Source organism: Cygnus atratus, chromosome 15 (genome assembly GCF_013377495.2).
Source record: "Cygnus atratus isolate AKBS03 ecotype Queensland, Australia chromosome 15, CAtr_DNAZoo_HiC_assembly, whole genome shotgun sequence".
In the NCBI taxonomy this organism is placed as follows: domain Eukaryota; kingdom Metazoa; phylum Chordata; class Aves; order Anseriformes; family Anatidae; genus Cygnus; species Cygnus atratus.
The window spans coordinates 8,161,530-8,179,012 of NC_066376.1; the positions used below are offsets into that span (position 1 = coordinate 8,161,530).

The 17,483-nt window shown below is 39.6% G+C and overlaps 2 protein-coding genes across 4 annotated transcripts in view; both read right to left on the minus strand.

The window, feature by feature from the left end:
- VWA3A (von Willebrand factor A domain containing 3A) overlaps positions 1 to 144 on the minus strand; it is a 30,303-nt gene extending 30,159 nt beyond the window's left edge. The window contains exon 1 of the mRNA XM_035548976.2: positions 101 to 144. Coding sequence (XP_035404869.2) covers positions 101 to 144 — 44 coding nt within the window. The remainder of the gene's footprint in view (positions 1 to 100) is intronic.
- A 1,051-nt stretch (positions 145 to 1,195) lies between these two features.
- Positions 1,196 to 17,483, minus strand: part of MOSMO (modulator of smoothened) — a 31,083-nt gene continuing 14,795 nt past the window's right edge. Inside the window, exons 2-5 of one of the 3 annotated variants that reach the window (XR_007708864.1) lie at positions 13,626 to 13,838; positions 10,405 to 10,561; positions 9,386 to 9,434; positions 4,905 to 5,024 (exon numbers count right to left, since the gene is read on the minus strand). Coding sequence is in view for 2 of the 3 variants with exons in the window: in XM_035548636.2 (XP_035404529.1) it covers positions 4,840 to 5,024; positions 13,626 to 13,838 (398 nt within the window). In the remaining variant the exon portion in view is untranslated. Of the gene's footprint in view, positions 5,025 to 9,385; positions 9,435 to 10,404; positions 10,562 to 13,625; positions 13,839 to 17,483 lie in introns of all 3 variants that reach the window. The other 2 variants (XM_035548636.2, XM_035548638.2) reach the window with 2 other exon arrangements.

A 17,483-nucleotide genomic window follows, 5' to 3' on the forward strand; every position in this document is an offset into this window, starting at 1 on the left:
GTGTTTTGGAGGGACGTACTGCATAGTTTATACAAGCTACGATTATTTTCTCTATATATACTTATGAAATCCCAATAGAATTTTGTAACAGTACCCTTACCCAACTTTTTCCAAAAACTGATCATTGTCCAACAATTGTGCCATTTTCCTGACGTGTTTATTCATTATATGAACAGACTTAGCCTTTAAAAAAAAAGACAAGAGACAGTATTACAGTAAAATGCTTAAAATATACTATTCACAAAACATTAAAATTGATAGCAACTTTTATATAATAATTACATTGCATGTAGGACAACAGAAAATTTAAAAGCAGTTGCAAAGAGGAGTTACAATTATCCATCTACAGAAAACACATTTAGAAAATACTCTGGAATAGTTATTTGTTCAGGGGCTTTATGAAGTTAATTATATGTATGCACAGCTGCTGGGAGACAAGCAATACAGCTCAAGCAGAAAAAAATTTCCAAAAGCAAAAGCCAGGGCTCTGCGGGTGAGCATGAGCTGCAGGGACAAGGGGCAAGGAGTAGGTTGTGAGGCACAGAGGTGAGTTGGGGGAGTTAGGTTGACAAAACTGGCACAGGACAGTCACAGAACCACCATCATAAAACCATCTAGGCTGGAAGAGGTCTTCAAGATCACCAAGTCTAACGATCAGTCTGACCTGTTGAGGCCTATCGCTGTTTTTTCACTTCACCGGGCTCTTCCAGCTCACCTCGTCCCCAACACCTCCTCTCACCACGGGCGGGAGAATGACCCCCTCAGCGCCCCCACCGGCCCGTTCCCTCCAGTGCCTCCCCCCACCTCACGGGGACGGCTCTCCAGCCCCTTCTCCCTCCTCCCCACCCCCCGACAGCCCGTGTCCTCCCCGCGCTGCAGCCGAGAACCCCCCACACCCCCTCAGCAGCAGCACCCCGAGGCGCCTCCCGGCCCTCACCCGCCCGTTCCGCCGTGCGGGCCGGGTACCGGCGGCGCGGAGCGGCCGGGAGCAGCCGCCCCCCGGCCCCGGCCGCACCTCCGCGTTACGGCGTTGCCGATGGAGACGGGGCGAGCCCGGCGGGGCCGCTGCCGACCGCCAGAGGGCGGAGATGGGCGGGAAGAGCCGGCGGGGCGGCGGCGGCGTGTGAGGGGAAGGCACCCGCGCGCGAGGCGCCGGTTCCAGTCAGGGCAGCCGGGGCCGATCGCTTTAGTAGACAATTTATTTTGATAAACTTGCTCAATAACAAAAATACAAGTGAAGAAAATTATGTTCATTTTATACAGTTTGTATTAACATTTGTTCAGAGATCATTACTTGGAAAAAAAATAAAAGTGTTCTAACCGATTAGAAAATAATCCTTGGTAAAGGTGGTGCGGGGTGGACGGAGGACTCAGACGGCCAGGCCTCGAGCAGGACAAGCGGCTGGCAGACACTCTTTCCTTCATTATTGTCATCCTTCACAAAGTTTTTAAAGGACAGCTTTCATTTTTTTCCCCCCTTCATTTGCTGGGGCACACAGTAATCTACAGGTGTGTTCTGAAGTGGTTAAGTAACAGCTCTAAACACAGGTATTACAGAAGGGCCCCCATCTGGCCGTATTTACAGCAGCCAGGGGGTCAGGCTCAGGTGATGCTGCACCCTGCCAGCATCTCCAGTAAAGCAGGTATCACTTGCCAGCAAGGTAACAACTGAACGAAGAATATTAAAGGGTTAGACTCATGTACTCAAGCATTCCACCCTCCTCTGAGAGGAATGGCTTCCAGCTTCCAGAGGATTTCAGATGAGCTCAACCATAACATTTATACAGACAAATTAACTAGTTTCCCTTCTGAAGGTATTTTAAGCTTCTGATTTCACACGTTGCTCGGCAAATAAGCGACAGTGTGCACATTGTGATGGGACTTGAAATGTTTTAGAGAATTTTGAAGCGTAAGACTAAAGAATGTCTAGTGATGCATGAAATGAGCTGTCCTTCAAAAAGTTAAATATAATGGCTGGCAGAATTAGAAAAGCTTATGTAAACACTCACCATAAATATGGGATTACCTTTGGAGAAGATTCATATGGAAACATTTGCTTTTCATGAACTGAAAAAGTCCACAGATGTTTAGGCATGTTCAATACGAACTTCTTGTAGTTTAAAATTAAACCTTGTGCAAATAAAACCTATAAATAGTATTCAGCAGATTTTACAGTGATGCTCTTAGGTATGAAAAAGAATGCACACATCTTTCAAACAAAAGTAACAGACAAAAGTTTGACAAATGATTGCACCATAAGACAGTGTTTTATATACAGCTTACAAGATATGATTTTCTGCTATAAATTATTACTGTACTACATAGTACTTAGTGACTTCATTAAAAGCAACTGTTGACAGCTGTCTCTTCATTTACTGAGTGGAGTTTTTTTATTTTTTTATTTTATTTTTTATTTTTACAATGCAGATGGCTGTATCTATTTCTGGACTTGAAATGCTCAAATATTTAATCAAACAGCCAGCTAGTTAAAATCTCCACTATTTAATAATTCATAGCAATAGCATTGGCAGATCAGAAAAATTTCCAGCCAGCCAACCACAGACTGGCTATGCTCCAAGGTAAGTGTTCATATGTTTTTTATTGCATGAGGATCCATTTAATCAAAGCCTAAATCAACTGTATACATGATGTTACTATATCCAAAATAGGTGAGGAAGAAGAATCTTAGCAGTCGAGAAACCTGCCCCCTTCACTCATGTTCCAGTTAAAAAACCTCCTAGAACTCTTTACAAGAGTGACATTCCTGAAAACAGAAGAGCTTTTCTGCATCAGAATTTCTAAGTTTTAGTCAATAGTTCAGCTTCCGGTACACCACCAATAACGCTGAAAATTTAGACACATCCAGCAGCTTAACCTGGCATTTTATCTGTCTTCCACAACACTGCTAGAGGGAATTGGAATATCTGTGCAGATGTAGGCTTAAGGAACCAAATTATCTGTAAAGCATCAGTTCTAAGTAGGTGTCTGGCTGTACTTACAGATTAGAGTAGTTGAGAAAAAAGCATTCTATGAACACTTCCTTCCATCTGTGAGCGAACTAATTGGAAAAAAAAAGTCACTTAAATGTTACAGTAGCAAATTTGTTCAAAACCACCAAAATGTGAACTATGAACTGTTTAATTCAGCAGAATCAGGGAGAAGTAAGAGGACCAGAATCCTGTAGGATTTGAATGGCACAGAGTTTCAAAGAATTGTGTAAACTGTCTTATCAGCTTAAGTGTCTGAAGATAAGTGGTTATTTTGGAAGCTTCTGATTATTTCAATAACATTTTTAAAAGTGCCTAGTAATGCATTTCAAATAAGCTCCACAAAACAGAACTTGAAATGTACAATTTTTTGTTTGCTGTCATAATGGACCTCAGATAAAACCTTGGTCTAACTGGAAAGTGAATATAGATAGTGCAGGCAGCTTTCCTGGGACACTAAGAAAAATTTTACTTTCTGCAAGTTTAGATTGAATAGTAAATTATGACAATACCTATGGAGCCGTGCTGGAAAGTAAAACTGCTTTTCATAAGGAATACTTCAGATTTGGATGGTCCTTAAATCCACATTTATAATAACTTCAGTGAACAAGGCATATACCATTTAAACAATTATACTGCTTTTTTTTAGTAAAGGTGAATAAGTTCATCCATCTTTGCAGTGAAATAGCATTTGCATTACTTTAAACATTGCATTTTATATGTGCTAGAGAAATGCTTATCTCTGCTGTAAACTGCAGTGCTTGAACTCATATGAATATCAATAATAACAACGTAGTAGAAAAAGAGACTTTCTATACAACAGTTGCTAATAATTTAAATAGCGTCAGTTTCCCCAAATTAGGATTTTAACTTTAAGGTATGACATGATCTCACCTTCTACCCTCATATACAAATAAATTACCATAAAAAGAATTTTAGCTTAACTTAAAATTGCACCTAGAAAGGCATGGGATCGTTTGTACCTATTACAAAAACTGTTAAAATCAAGGGCTGCTACAAAGAATGAGGTAAACTGAAGACTCTCAGCTATGTGGCCTTCAGAGAAATGGCTTTTTTTTCTATTGAGTTCTAGTTTTGCACACCACAGTGTTTTGCTAGCAAAGCGTTCTGAGTTCTTTTCCAGGAACCATTTGTGTATATATACATATATATATGTATATACACACCCACACATACACACACACACTGTATACTGCATCAGCAAAATATATATATATTTATATATATATTTATATAAATATAAGGAAGAAATCCCCCTCTGAAATGTTCCTTAGTGTTTTTCTAGAGCTTATGGGGGAGGAGGGGATGTACATCTTCTTGCTGTTACATATGTTTTGGAGAACAATTGATCTATTGGCTTCTTGGTGCAGTGATGCAAGATCAATCCATACTGGTGCCAAAGGCTTTGCGCATTAGAAGAAGGATGTAAAATACTAATCTCCTAATCAGTGAGGCCAGCCTCACTTGAATTCCTCTGCAACCCTCTGGTCTACAACAAAGTTCATAAATACTTTGACTTCCAAATCATTAGACGTTAAAAATGGGAACAGTACAGTAAGACGGGGCATTATGCTTCTCAGTGTAAAGCATTCTTCACTAGTTCCTATCACAGTGCAGACCTGACTGCATTAAATATGCTCAGGAGATTAGTCAACGTTGTCTGTATTTGGTTATGGGAAAGGCTCTCCTTTTTTCAATCCAAAGTGCATAGTGAGAATAAGTCAAAGCATTCCTTTTTCAGTAAGTGTTTAATAGTCATATCTAGGCATCCTCCCGAGAATGCAGTTCTGTGTCTCTTTTCCAAAATAAAGTCCCACAGTCCAGACATCCATCAGCCAGGTAAACAAACTTTGCCAGCAAATAGAAGTCCAACTATTGTAAAGAAAATGGATAAGACAAACAGTACATACGAAGACCCAACCACTGTATTATTGGGTAATTTATATGGTTGACCTCCAACTTCACTGATGTAAAATCCAATTGGAAATATTAGGGCTGCCATACAGAATAGAATCACTGCAAAGAAAAAGAAAAAGAACAGTCACCGCTGTGACTCAGAAGAGTCAAAATATTTACAAATCCATAGAGCGATATAGGAAAGCAAGCCAAGTATTCTGACCAAGCCCAAGAGCTGAGGTATTCCCATACATAACTTGCTTGAAATGACTGAGTGGGCTCTACCTTGCTTTTAAAAGATCCCTTATCTATCCCGAAGACAGACTAAAAGATCCCCTCTTTTTAACAGTAATTTCAGCCTTGCTCACTGGACCATGAACTCGTTACATAAATAAGTTTAGAGGATGTACTTCTACCACCACCCATGAGTCTAATCATGGAGTTTATCACTCCTTCTAATTATTTTAGCCATTTCCTCCCCCGAAGTCAAGATAAACTAACATTCAACATTTAAGAAACTCATTTTTTAATCACTTGTCTTTTTCCAACTATAGTTGCCATCTCCCATTCTTCCAAATACTTTTTCTATCCAAGCTTTGTTAAAAATAGAAGACATTGTCATTATGGTTTCTTTTAGATTAAAATACAGCAGTTTCCTAAATTTATTTCATTTCTTAAGGAAACATTCACATATCCTTAAGATTTTCCATTGGAGTTCAAAGAAAGTTTTCTGATTCAATTTAATCTAAGCTTCTTAGCAAGAAACTTCAAGTTCAGACTCCATGAACTCAGAGAACCAAGCAATGACACTTATTTCACTTGAATAGCTGGACTTAGGTACATGGTTCATGTTTACAACTGACTCTGTATAGATACGCAAAAAATAGAACCTCTATTAAAGCCATTCATTAGAATTACACTACGGATTTCACAGGCCTTCAGATATTAAGTGACCAACACTTCTCACAGCACACTTCAGTACTCTGATCAAATCCAGTAAAGGATATCCAGCGTTGTAATCTTTCCCAGATGAGAACTCCAGTGTTCCTATAAGACACCTCTGGATAAATAATCTTACTTAATTTGAACATAGCAAAATGCAGGGTTCTACAGCCTCAACCAAGGGAATGACTTCTCTGAGAGAACAGATTCTTCACAAGAAAAAGGATTAGCTTTTAAGTTGGTTTGATTGCATATTCACGAATATAGCATTAGTTACTTTTTTTTTTAAATCAGTATTAGCACAACAGATTTTTTTCCACTAGTTAAGTCAATGTCTAGTGCCTTACTGTTATTTCATTTATATATATTTCAACTTTATTTCAAACATTTGTTGTGAGTGGAACATGGTATCCCAATACTCATTCAACCAAACATAAATTACATCTAAGGGCATGTCCCACCAACCATATACATACTCATCCCACCATCCCATATGATGCACAGCTCACACAAACATCTCTCAGTTCTCAATAATGCACACTACATACTAGTTCATTGAGTTTCCTCTCACTTAACAGACTGCTGCTTTTTATTTGTTGATAAGAAACATAGGTGCTGTCCTTGTCAGTACTCTCTTCTCTACCACTAAGACAAGAAACTCTAGGGGTGCTGTTCCCTACTTGGGCTTCCTGCAATTCAAACAAGCAACAATTTAAAACAAACAAACAAAAAAAAACATACTAGTAATAGCCACAACCTTAATTACTGGCTCCTGCGCAAGTCAGCAGTGCTCCAGATCTTTTTGTTTCCAAAAAGTACCTTAAATTCAGCAGCTTATCTGTCCTTACCAGGACAGTCTCTATTCTTTCCAAATGCAGAGATGATGGGTTAGAGCAGACTTAATAGTTTGTCAAGCAACTTCATTACTCTTCTTCCTGCCTAAATACATGTGCTCCAGTCTTTCCAGCTTTACAATGTTACATGCCCATACTAAAAACTTTATCAACTCCATGTTTATTCAAGATCAACTGCTTATGTCTTTATGTATGTCACATCTTAATGCTTAATTCTTGCAATTTGCATAGCACAGGTCCCAGCTTTGAGGAAAAATACTCATACTCTGTAGAAGAGACTAGTTATGGGCATGAAGAATCTGAATTCAAGAAATGTCCATGAAGAATTATGGACATGAACAAAAAGGCCAGTTTCAACACATGATGCACATCAGACTTTCAGCTGATCCTTGCATTCCTAAACATGAAGCAGCTTACACAATACCTTGAGATGAATGCTGCCAACACAAGAATCAGCCTTTCTGCTTACTTATTTATTCCCCAGTAAGTATTTTAGTAAATAAAAATAAACTAAGTAATATGTATATACACGTTCCACTAGAGGGAGCTTGTGACTTAGTTTTAATATAACTGCGCCAGCGGATTATGGAAGAAAAAGAGCACAAACAAATCTGGCAACTGCATAGTTACTGAATTCTTGCTCAGTGCTACTACATTAGACCATCTGTTAAAACAAAATCAAAGAACCAGAAACCAGACATTAAACATTACACACGTTAAACATTACTTAATCTAAAAGTTTTTATCTATTTTATTGGTCCACATAATTCCATACAACGCAATCAAATCCCTAGAAGATTGTTTCTTCTTTTTTAATTGTATCTTAACCAGTAAATGGTCCATCTGAGGAGAGAAAGATCGGGTATATGTTTCTTGAGCAGATCTGTGTAAGCACAGAAGAGCTCTGTGTGTAAGTGGTCCAGAAAACAGTAGTTGATAATGCATACTTATTAATGCAACACATAATTAGTAACAGTTTCAACAATACTCTGAGGATGAGTCACATTATCATAACTCAGCATGTTTTCTATTACATCCAGTTTGTCCCTGAGGAGCATTCCAGTTATATACCAAACTTCTATTAGATTTTTAACAAAAATGCACTTACAGGAAATAGCTTTATGATTCTGAAACAGCCACCTCCACTTCCAGGATTAAGTCTCCTTTATTACTTTCAAGAACTACATAGCTGGAAAAGTTCTGATGGCCTCATGGATAAGGCTGAAGAATGTATCTTTATTCTCTCCCCTACTGAGCAATTGTTCTTTGAGGTGCATTGTACATACTTGCACCCACCAGCACTTCTATGTCTGAGACCTGTTACTGGCATTGTACTGCCAAGCCAAATATTTGCCCAGTATCTCATGTTCTTGTGGGAGGACAGAATAGGCAGGTACCTCAACCCTCCCTCAGTTTGCAAGAGGAGAAAAAATAAATCCTGCAAATGCAGACTGTGAAGAATGCTAATGCACATACACGCTTCTAATGTTTGTTACAGAAGTAACCAGCAGTCTTTTTTCTTCCAAATAACAGCGCACATGTTCTGCTGTGAGGGTTTCCAAGCAATTTTCCTTAGCGTGGTCTAAGAATTTTTAATCTACTGAAAAACAGATTTCAAAGTCTGTCAGATTAGAAAGTCTAAGTTATCCTCTCAAAAAATTGACATATTAAGAAAAAATGCATAATTAATTAAAAAGAGACAAAATCCAAGAAAGGAAGCACTGAGTTAGCTTATATTCTTCTAGAATGAGAATTGCTGGCTAGAGCTGTGACACAAATGTAGCTTTCCAAATCTGGTTGTATCAGCTCAGCGAATTTCCAGCAAAATCTCCAGCAACCCATAAAGAACTTCTTCCTCAGGAGTATGTACTTATGATTTCAGGGAAAGTTTGCAGAAAACGACACAATCATTACAGTTGCTATTAACAAAAATATTTAGGTAACAGAACACAATTTGTAGTCTGCTTCTGAATGTTGTCTGTCAAAAAAGGTCTAGATCCTTTAATTCTTAAGCTTGAAATTGTTTTGAGCATCCAGTGACAGTAACTTCAAAGAATCCAGGATAAAGTGTATTGAAAGAAGGAAAAGGCTATAGTCTAGTCTTTAGGAGAGCATGGTACTACCTGCTTGTCTACTTGGAGATGCATAACATAGAAAGCAGGAGCTGGTACAAATCCTTTGTAACCCAAGAAGCCCTTTATTCACTCAGAAACACCAGGAACAAGTATTTGCAAGATAGCTAATACTAGTTAAGAATGTGATTGTCCTACTGTGTTTCTACTTGCATTCCAAAAATCAAGTCCGTTACACTCATGAACATGTAAATCCTCATACAAATGAGTAACAGACTCTCTGGTAACTGCTAGAAAAAAAGGTAGAATTATGATTTTCTATTCAGCATCTTTTCCCTTGATATATCTCAGAGAAGCACCTGCACTTCAGTGGTGGTAACAGAATTAGTTCCTTTTCTAGCTGTAGCAGATGGTAGAGACCTGAATTTGTTTAAGATGTAAACAGACCTTGTAGGCTATTCTACAAATTCCTGCAACATTCAAGATTGTTATAATATACAGAATACCACATAGGTGGCTTCCGCAGAGGATAAGCTCTGGATATAGTTCCTAATTATAGATCTTAACAGTATCTGTCCCAAGGACCACAAGAATTACAGCTTTAAAGATTTACCATAGGTTCGCCACATCCTATCTTCTAAAACAGAAGATGGCATAATGACCTGTAAAGGAAAGGGATTTAGATTAATTTGAAGCAGGACTAGCGAGAAAGGAGTAGTTTCAGAGATACATGGTACAATACCAAAGCCAGGTTTCTTGCCTGCTACCAACTTATGCCTCCCTGTCACAGTGCAAAATTAGTGATGAAGCAGTACAGAAGCTGGGATGGTAACAGTTAGCTCACACTTGAGCAACAGGTAAGTGATACCATGCAATGAATAGCTGACAGATCTTTGGTTGCCATCAACAGATGAGGCACAACTGTGAGTCTGCAACTCCTCTTTTATTGAGGAAGCACACAAAGACCTGGGCAGTACAGAAATGAACACCAAGAAGAAATCTACTCTTCATTACATTGTATGAATTCAGCACTACAGTTAATGGGACTCAGAGAACAACAATAGTTCTGATAGTGTCTACGCCCAGGGTGACAATACCTATCACATCAGTAGGAATACGATGATTTTTGCAAGACTCTTCTCTACAGGAAGCATAGGAAAACTTTTGCATTTGCCTTTAGAAGACTTTTGTCACTCGTGCAGCATGATCTGGAAGACTGAAATCTCTCTTCTGTCTGCAAAAACAGTTTGCAGAGAAGCCTGAAGGACAAGTTTCTACACAGTAAAGTCACCAATGGCTGAGGAAGGATGCAAATGCTGTGCTAGTAAATACTCTCAGGTGCATCCCTTTAAAAGTGTATACAGGAAAGCATACACACGAAATAAAAATTAAAATTTTGTCCTTTGCATGTCCCTTAGCTAAGGCAGACAAGATCACTTGGCAATAATTCATATTTAGTAGATCCACTGCTGAAAAGTGTGTTATCCAAGATGACAAGACCACAAGCAAAAATTCCAGCAAAGATAAGGTACATAATATGGTTAACTTTTCTCCAAGCCTAATTTCTCAATATGATTAAGAAATCAAGGAGAGAAACAGGTTTTTGCTGAGGAAAAAGGTTCTGATGCTTACTTCAGAATAGCTATTCCTCTGTGACCTTTGCTGGATACAAAAATTAAAGCAAGCAGGTTTCTCTGCCATAATCAGTAGTGCCAACAAACTGCTGAATACAGAGGGATGTGTGTGAAGAGTCACCCAAGAACCTATAGATCCCGTCTACAGCCATAACCTGTGTAAAAAATGAAAGTGAAAATCAGACTGCAATAAAAGGTGATACCAACAGCCTGGATTAAGTCACCACAATCCAAAACAATGTCCAAAAATCAATCTAATACTATCTTAATCTTTTAGTTGTAGCAGAAAAACTCTATCCTACCTGTGCTTCTCTTTGAAGGGGTTGGTATAGGCATGCCAAGCAACCAGCACTAGTTTATGACCTGGACTCTTCTTCCCTGAATTATCATACTGTGCTCTGTAAAGTGAGCAAAGGAACGAAGCGCTGAGGATGTTTGCACCAGTTTACTCTACAGACTTCGATCAATTGAGAAAAACATCAAATAGTCCCTTAGGGTCTTTCACATGATTATCACAAAATCAAGACAAAGAAATCAGGAAGCTTCTCTTTCCCTGCACAATGTTGTTAAACAGCTACAGGGAGCTGCGCTTCCAAGACTTTTCTCTTCTGCAAGGGAGGTCTTCATCCTCTTCCTCAAAAAGAGAGGTTATTTCAGATAGTTATCCAGGAATAAGAGTGAGACTCTCATCACTCTTCTGGATAGCATTCCACCCCCTTGAACAGAAGGGTATTTACGCTGGATCGGGAAACAAACTGACCATCAGGGTCAAATTCCAGCATGAACTGGGCAAGACTGACCTCTTAGCAGGCCCTCCTTGCTACTGGCAGAGTTGCAAGGAAAGGGCTGAGTAAAAGGATTCCTTTACTGTTACATGATTTAATTTAGACCCCCCCTTGCATTTGAAGAGAACAGAGCTGCCAGTCCCAGAGCGGCCTTTAGCAACCCCAGCAAACTTTGCTGCCACCTGGGACAGCACATCCTATGTCATGTTTAGAAAGTTCTGCAAGAATATCTACTAGTTGCCTGTACTGAGCTGTGGAGTCTTGAAATCACCTGCAGAAGAGATGTAATACAATTATCAAGTTTTCTCTACCCCTTCTACTGAGTTACCCATCTTTTTCACAACACAGTACTCTGACACTTCACAGGAAGGACCTGTTCATTGTAATCCAAGTTAATTCCACAAGTCCACGTGTTGCCTAATACCAATCTACAAATACTAAAAAATCTACAAAACTAATCTGTGTTGCCATTCAATGAACCAGAGAATTTGTTCTTGTCTACCTCCTGAAAAATAAAGAACTCTGCCTTCCATTCACTTCTTTTCCCAAAGTGACTTTTCTTACAAGTGAGTCAAGCAATACAATTTCCCATCATCATTGTTAACAGGAACACGAAGGTCACAGAGTCGTACGTATTGGAGATGAATATCAAGGATGTTGAATTTCAGCAACACAGTTATATCTTAATAGAATTATAAGAAATTCTGAGTTGCAAGAGAAAAAAGTTAATATGCTTCATTATTAAACATAACAAAGACAAGTGCAAGTCCTTCTATATTTAGACCTTAATAATGGACCAGTTGCAAGCCCAAAGGAATCTACAGAAAAAAAGAGCTTTAGGTTACCAGAATTTTCAGCTGAACCACGCAAAGCTACAGAAAGCTAAAAATGCAAGATTTTGATTAATGGAGATATTTTAAAACACTAAAGTATGTAAAGCCCAAAATGCAAGTTGTGAATTAAAGAAAAAAACTCAGTAAATAAACCAACATATAGTACTAAAAAAAACACACCATAAAACAAGCTTTGACTTTAGCTCACTGTAAGCATTTTAATCTTACATAGCATTTTGAGCTCAAACCCTCCCTGCATACATCAGATAAACATGAAATATGTATAGATATACAATGGCAACTAGAAAAGTTGGGCTGTAATGTTCAGTAATACTCATGTCTATTTTAGTCATTCACTTGAAAATAAAAGTCAATCACAATGAATACAGCATTTCAACAGCTCCACTGTCTGCAAAAGCTGCACTACCAATTTAATATGCTATGTAGCTAAGTTGTCAGAAGGACGGCTTTGACTGTACAAGTGCCTCAGCAAAGTGCCTCTGTTGAAGCTCAGTGCTTTTTTACATTATTCCCTCCCCCAAACAAACTTCAATCTCATTCATATTAGATGTCATAGAGTTCCATTAAACCTTATTTATGTCTGTGTAAACCACAAACTTGCATCTTCTAGTTAGTGTTCACACTACCTTTAGTGGTATGTCATAATTCAAGTCAATTTAAAAGCCCTCAGGTTTCCAGTTTTTTCATGCTGTCATCCCCACCATTAAGGCACCATTTCACAGTTGGCATAAGCCTGTAACACACACCAAGAAAAGGAAGTTTGAAAGTTACTCCCCTTACTTGTTATAACTATTTTTCATTTGCACTGAAGTAGCCACAGCATGTTTCCCCGTGCAGAAACACAGGGCTGCTAAAGGAGGCTCAGCCTATGCTGGGAGGAATTATGCCAGTACTCATTCAGAGCAGAACCAAGGGAGGCAGAAAAACACTGGTACTAGTCCCTCTGCTAAAGCACTGCTGCGGGTCACAGGAAGCAAAAGTCTCAGTGCTGTGAAGCACAACAGATGCTCTGCAGTGGGCAACCCTCCTGCATAGCCAATTAGGATGCAGATATTCCGAATAAAAAACCCGTTGTGAGCATCAAGCAGGACTGAACCATCATCAACCCTGAATGAGGTATTCATGAGATACCTGAAATAGGAATGGATTTCAGACTCTACTAAGTCTCAGATGCATCAACTGCTTTCTCTACCTAGGGGAGGGAATTTCCAGTCATTCCGTTTTGCTAGGAGTAAGACTGGAGATATGGATATGGGGAAGACACAATCTGGGACTGACCTCTTCCACCTCTGCTCATTTTCTTCAGCCAATTAACGGCACTCCTCAAGGAAGGTAAAGGGATCAGGGAATGCAACGCCTTCCTTTAATCTCACACCTTGGGCCAACAGGCTATTAATCCCTCTCAATTATCAATCCCTCAATTTTTGAAGAATTTCTTTTTTCTCTCAGATGTGGTATTTGAAGAGAAAGAACATTTTATATAGTAGGAGCCCTACACATTGTTCCCTGACAACAGTGTTATTTTAGACTCCACCAGTTTATCCTGTGTACAGGTCAACTGTGTAGTTGAGGTCACTTACTTCCAGTGAAAGCTATCCAGCGGGCATATTTAGTAGCTTCTCTTCGCCAGTGGGAAGCCACCAGCAAACCACATGTGACAGTTAGTGAAATGATTCCCATAATGATGAAAAATAACGTAGTGACCCACTCAGGAGGCAGCCGTGGAGGAATACAGGTCCTGTCACGTCCATGGATGGTTTGACACTGTCGCACAAGGCCAACTGTGAGAGCACCTGAAAATACATAGCAGAGAGGCAAGTAAACTTTCAAAATCCTCTCTGAGGGGCGCTCAGCTGCAAATTGAATCTCAGATTTGTCTAGGTATAAGGGATTCTTTGATGAGCCCTAATAAGCCTTTCAAAGACAGAGGATAGGAGGGACATCTATCTTCATGTTCTTTCATCAAACCTTTGCACAAATTGAAGTGAGATGGCTACAGGCTGTACAAGCTGGTTCTTGAGTGGCAGTCGAGGTCTAATCAAAGGGATAAAGCACTCCTATGAAGCCTACCACTATCAGCTAAAACAGTAGTGGAGTTGTAGAGAGGACTCTCCCTCATCTTTGGGAGAAAAAATAGTTTTATAATCTGATAAAACAGGATGCAGCCCCCCTAACAAGTCTTAGTCTAATGCCTTTTTCTCTCATCTGTAAACACAGCTTTAATCCTCAAAGTCTTGCAGCAGAATCTCCATTTAGTTCACATGAAGATTTTAAGAATGTTTTCCAAATAATCCACTTCTTGACAATAACTGTCTAAGAGTCAATTGACTTAGGTCAATTCTTTTGTCAGCTAACAAGAGTTACAACACACACCACCTGGGATATCTATACTACTAGCCAAAGAGATCCTAGGAAAAGGATAAGACTGGTACAGGAACTGTATTGTTTTGTCACAGTCCACCAGAGGAAAAAAACAACCAAATCATTTTAAAATTGTAGCTGACTCTTACAGTAGCAAACTGGAATGCAACCAACAGGCTGAGCCTAAGACATATCATGACAAGCAGAATTCTGTAAGTGACAGAAAATCAGATGTTTTCTATTAGATCCAAGTAAATCTGAGTTAGTATCTATTTCAGTGCATCTGAGACTAATAAATAAAGCAGCTTTTAGTAAGCTTTAATACTGAAGTTCTTTACCTGGAAAATTTTAATGCAACATTAACATGTAAGGTTAAAATCTATTTCTTCCTGGATCACTTAAGTCCTATATTTCTCAATTCTTCACAATTTCTTTTCTTCTGACCTACTTCCTTAAATAATCACAATTGTCCTTTATCTAAATTAAAGTCATCAATGGATAGCATTAGAGTCAACACCTTCCTCCACAAATTATTTTAAACATGTCAACTATAACATTATTTACTTAAAAATAGAGTGTGCAACTCAGAAAAAATGAAAGATTCAGAGATGTATTTTCAACTTGAGTAAAAGTTTGAGTAAAATCCTTAAAAATGTGTCAGTTACAAAACCCACTACTGCAAAATTGGCATTTTCTACTCCAGATATACAGCAATCATACCATGGCTGCACACCAGGATTAAACAGAACTCAGCTAGAATTACACAAGCAGACTTGCACAGCCCACATGCCTGCATAGTAGTTTTGCATGCAGTGCTTCTCAGTTGCCTTTTTGCAGCCTGCAATGTTTTCATTTTACATCAGCTGCCAGGGCGGAAGGGAGATGTGCATGTGTCCTTGATATTCAAGCTCCCTGAAACACACATATTGCAGAACCTCATACAAAACACTAAGTAGCTTGGGGATAAAGAGGCTATTCACTGCAGCATGACAGAACAATGAACTAATCCCAGTCGCTCTGCAAGAATAGGATTTAACATCAATTTTGCTGCCTTTATAGCAAAAGTCAGTTCTGTCTAAACTGAAGTTCTAAACTAAAGAATAACTTCTAAAAGTGTAAAAATTACATCATGAGCTCAAATATTTCCTGAATTCAGAACAATAATTGAGTGCGTTTTTAACTTTGACAAAAACAACAGTGCTAAGGCTTTGAACCCTAAGCCTATAGACTCTTTGGAGGCCAAATGACGGTAATAAAAGGTTTGTGAACTATTTCTAAAGGTTCCATAAAGGTAACTAGGAGAAACAACCTCACTCATAAATTTCAAGTTCAAGATTAAGTTCACAATACCGGGTTATCTCACATAAACTGAGGAAGCAGGAAGTTAAACCTCATAGCTTGCTCCCAGTGACAGATCTCCTGTTGAATGCAGACTTCAAAAGAAGAGCAGGTACAGAACAAATGAACGCTTGAGGCCGCAGAACCTCATGCAAGCCAGCCAGGACTATTCTGCTGGGCATATTCATACCTACACAGACATAAAATTTGATTCCATAAATAAGACTTTTCTTTGGTGTGCAAAAGGAGTATTTACTTGCCATAAAACTCTACAGAAGAGTGGGTTTACGTGGTATTTGATTATGTAGGTCCTGCTCTAAAGCCGGCAAGCAAGCAGTTGCTAAGCAGCTGCCAATGATATATCTAGGTATAGAAAATCTTGGTTACTCTTATCTGATTTACCACTGAAAGGAGGGACAGAGATACTATATTGGACAGTCTCCTCCTGCCTGCAGTTAGAGAACAGCCCAATAGTCCATCTCAAGCCGGTCATCAAGTTCCAATCTTACCCCTAGGAAAAAGGGGCTTTTAGTCCTTCCTTCAGAATAATGCCAGTGTAACTGCTGAAAATCTAAGCACCACATGCAGCAGTAAAACAAACAGCAGAAATAATGCTAGCAGATAAGGCAGCTTAACCAGATACACTCTACAGACCTAAAACACGTGCAGCAGAGTTAGCATGCCTGCCCATCCTCCAAAGCCCCAGACCTGCAGTGAGCTAGGAGGACAGCGTGGGGATGCTGAGGGCGGCTCCCCTCCCATCACATCCTCCCCCTCCGTAGCTTCCCAGACCAGCACTGTGCAGCTCAGTACAGGCAGTGCAAGGAGTGATTAGTATATGCACTCAATTACTAAAAATGAGGCTCAGCCTTGATCAAAGCAGAGGATGCTGAATTGAGCAAATGTATGTGAAGTGGTCCTTAGTCTTTTCCAGTAAATCTATTCCCTAAAGTACCAGGGTGCTTCAGACACGTGAAACTGCCTTCCAACAGCGAGTCTGATTATAATCAGGACTCCACATAATACCAGTGAGAGATTTCAAAATCACATTCCCACACTACCTTACCTTACTCCTCCAGACCTCCAGTAATGCTTATTCTGACACTGCCTTTTTTTTTTTTCTTCTAGCAGGATCACTAATAAAAAGGCTATTTAACAAATGCACTAAAATTTGGGAGCATCATCTATTTTATAATTAAGTTTCACAAAACCACAGAGACAGACGGGGAAGAAGGCACCCCACCAAGGGCAGGCAAGCCCTAGGCTTTCCCGTTCGAGCAGATGTGCCACTGCGCTGAGCAGACCCACAAGTCCCATGCCAGCCCGGCCGATGCTGTGCCATCCCTCTCCTGTTTCCGTGGTAACTACAGAGCCACCAAGGAGGTAGCACACACTGCGGAGAGAAACAAAGATTGCTGCAGCCCTTTCACTCCCCCACCTCTCCATCACTTCTGAATTATTAACAGTGGCACAGCGAAACCACGGCAGGAAAGCAGGGGCATAATAGCAGCTGTTCAGATGTTTGCTGTTTATCTATTATTTGATTGCCAGAACGTGCAGGATCAAGCATGCCACGTGGACACAGCAGAGGTGCCAGTGACCTGCAGAGCTAACTGTGGCACAAGAATCAATTAATATGATAAAAGCATGATGCAGTGAACGAGGTGGGGCTCAAACATTGCAAAGTCACAGCTCAGCAGCTACACTGTCACACGAACATACAAAGCACAAATCCTCAG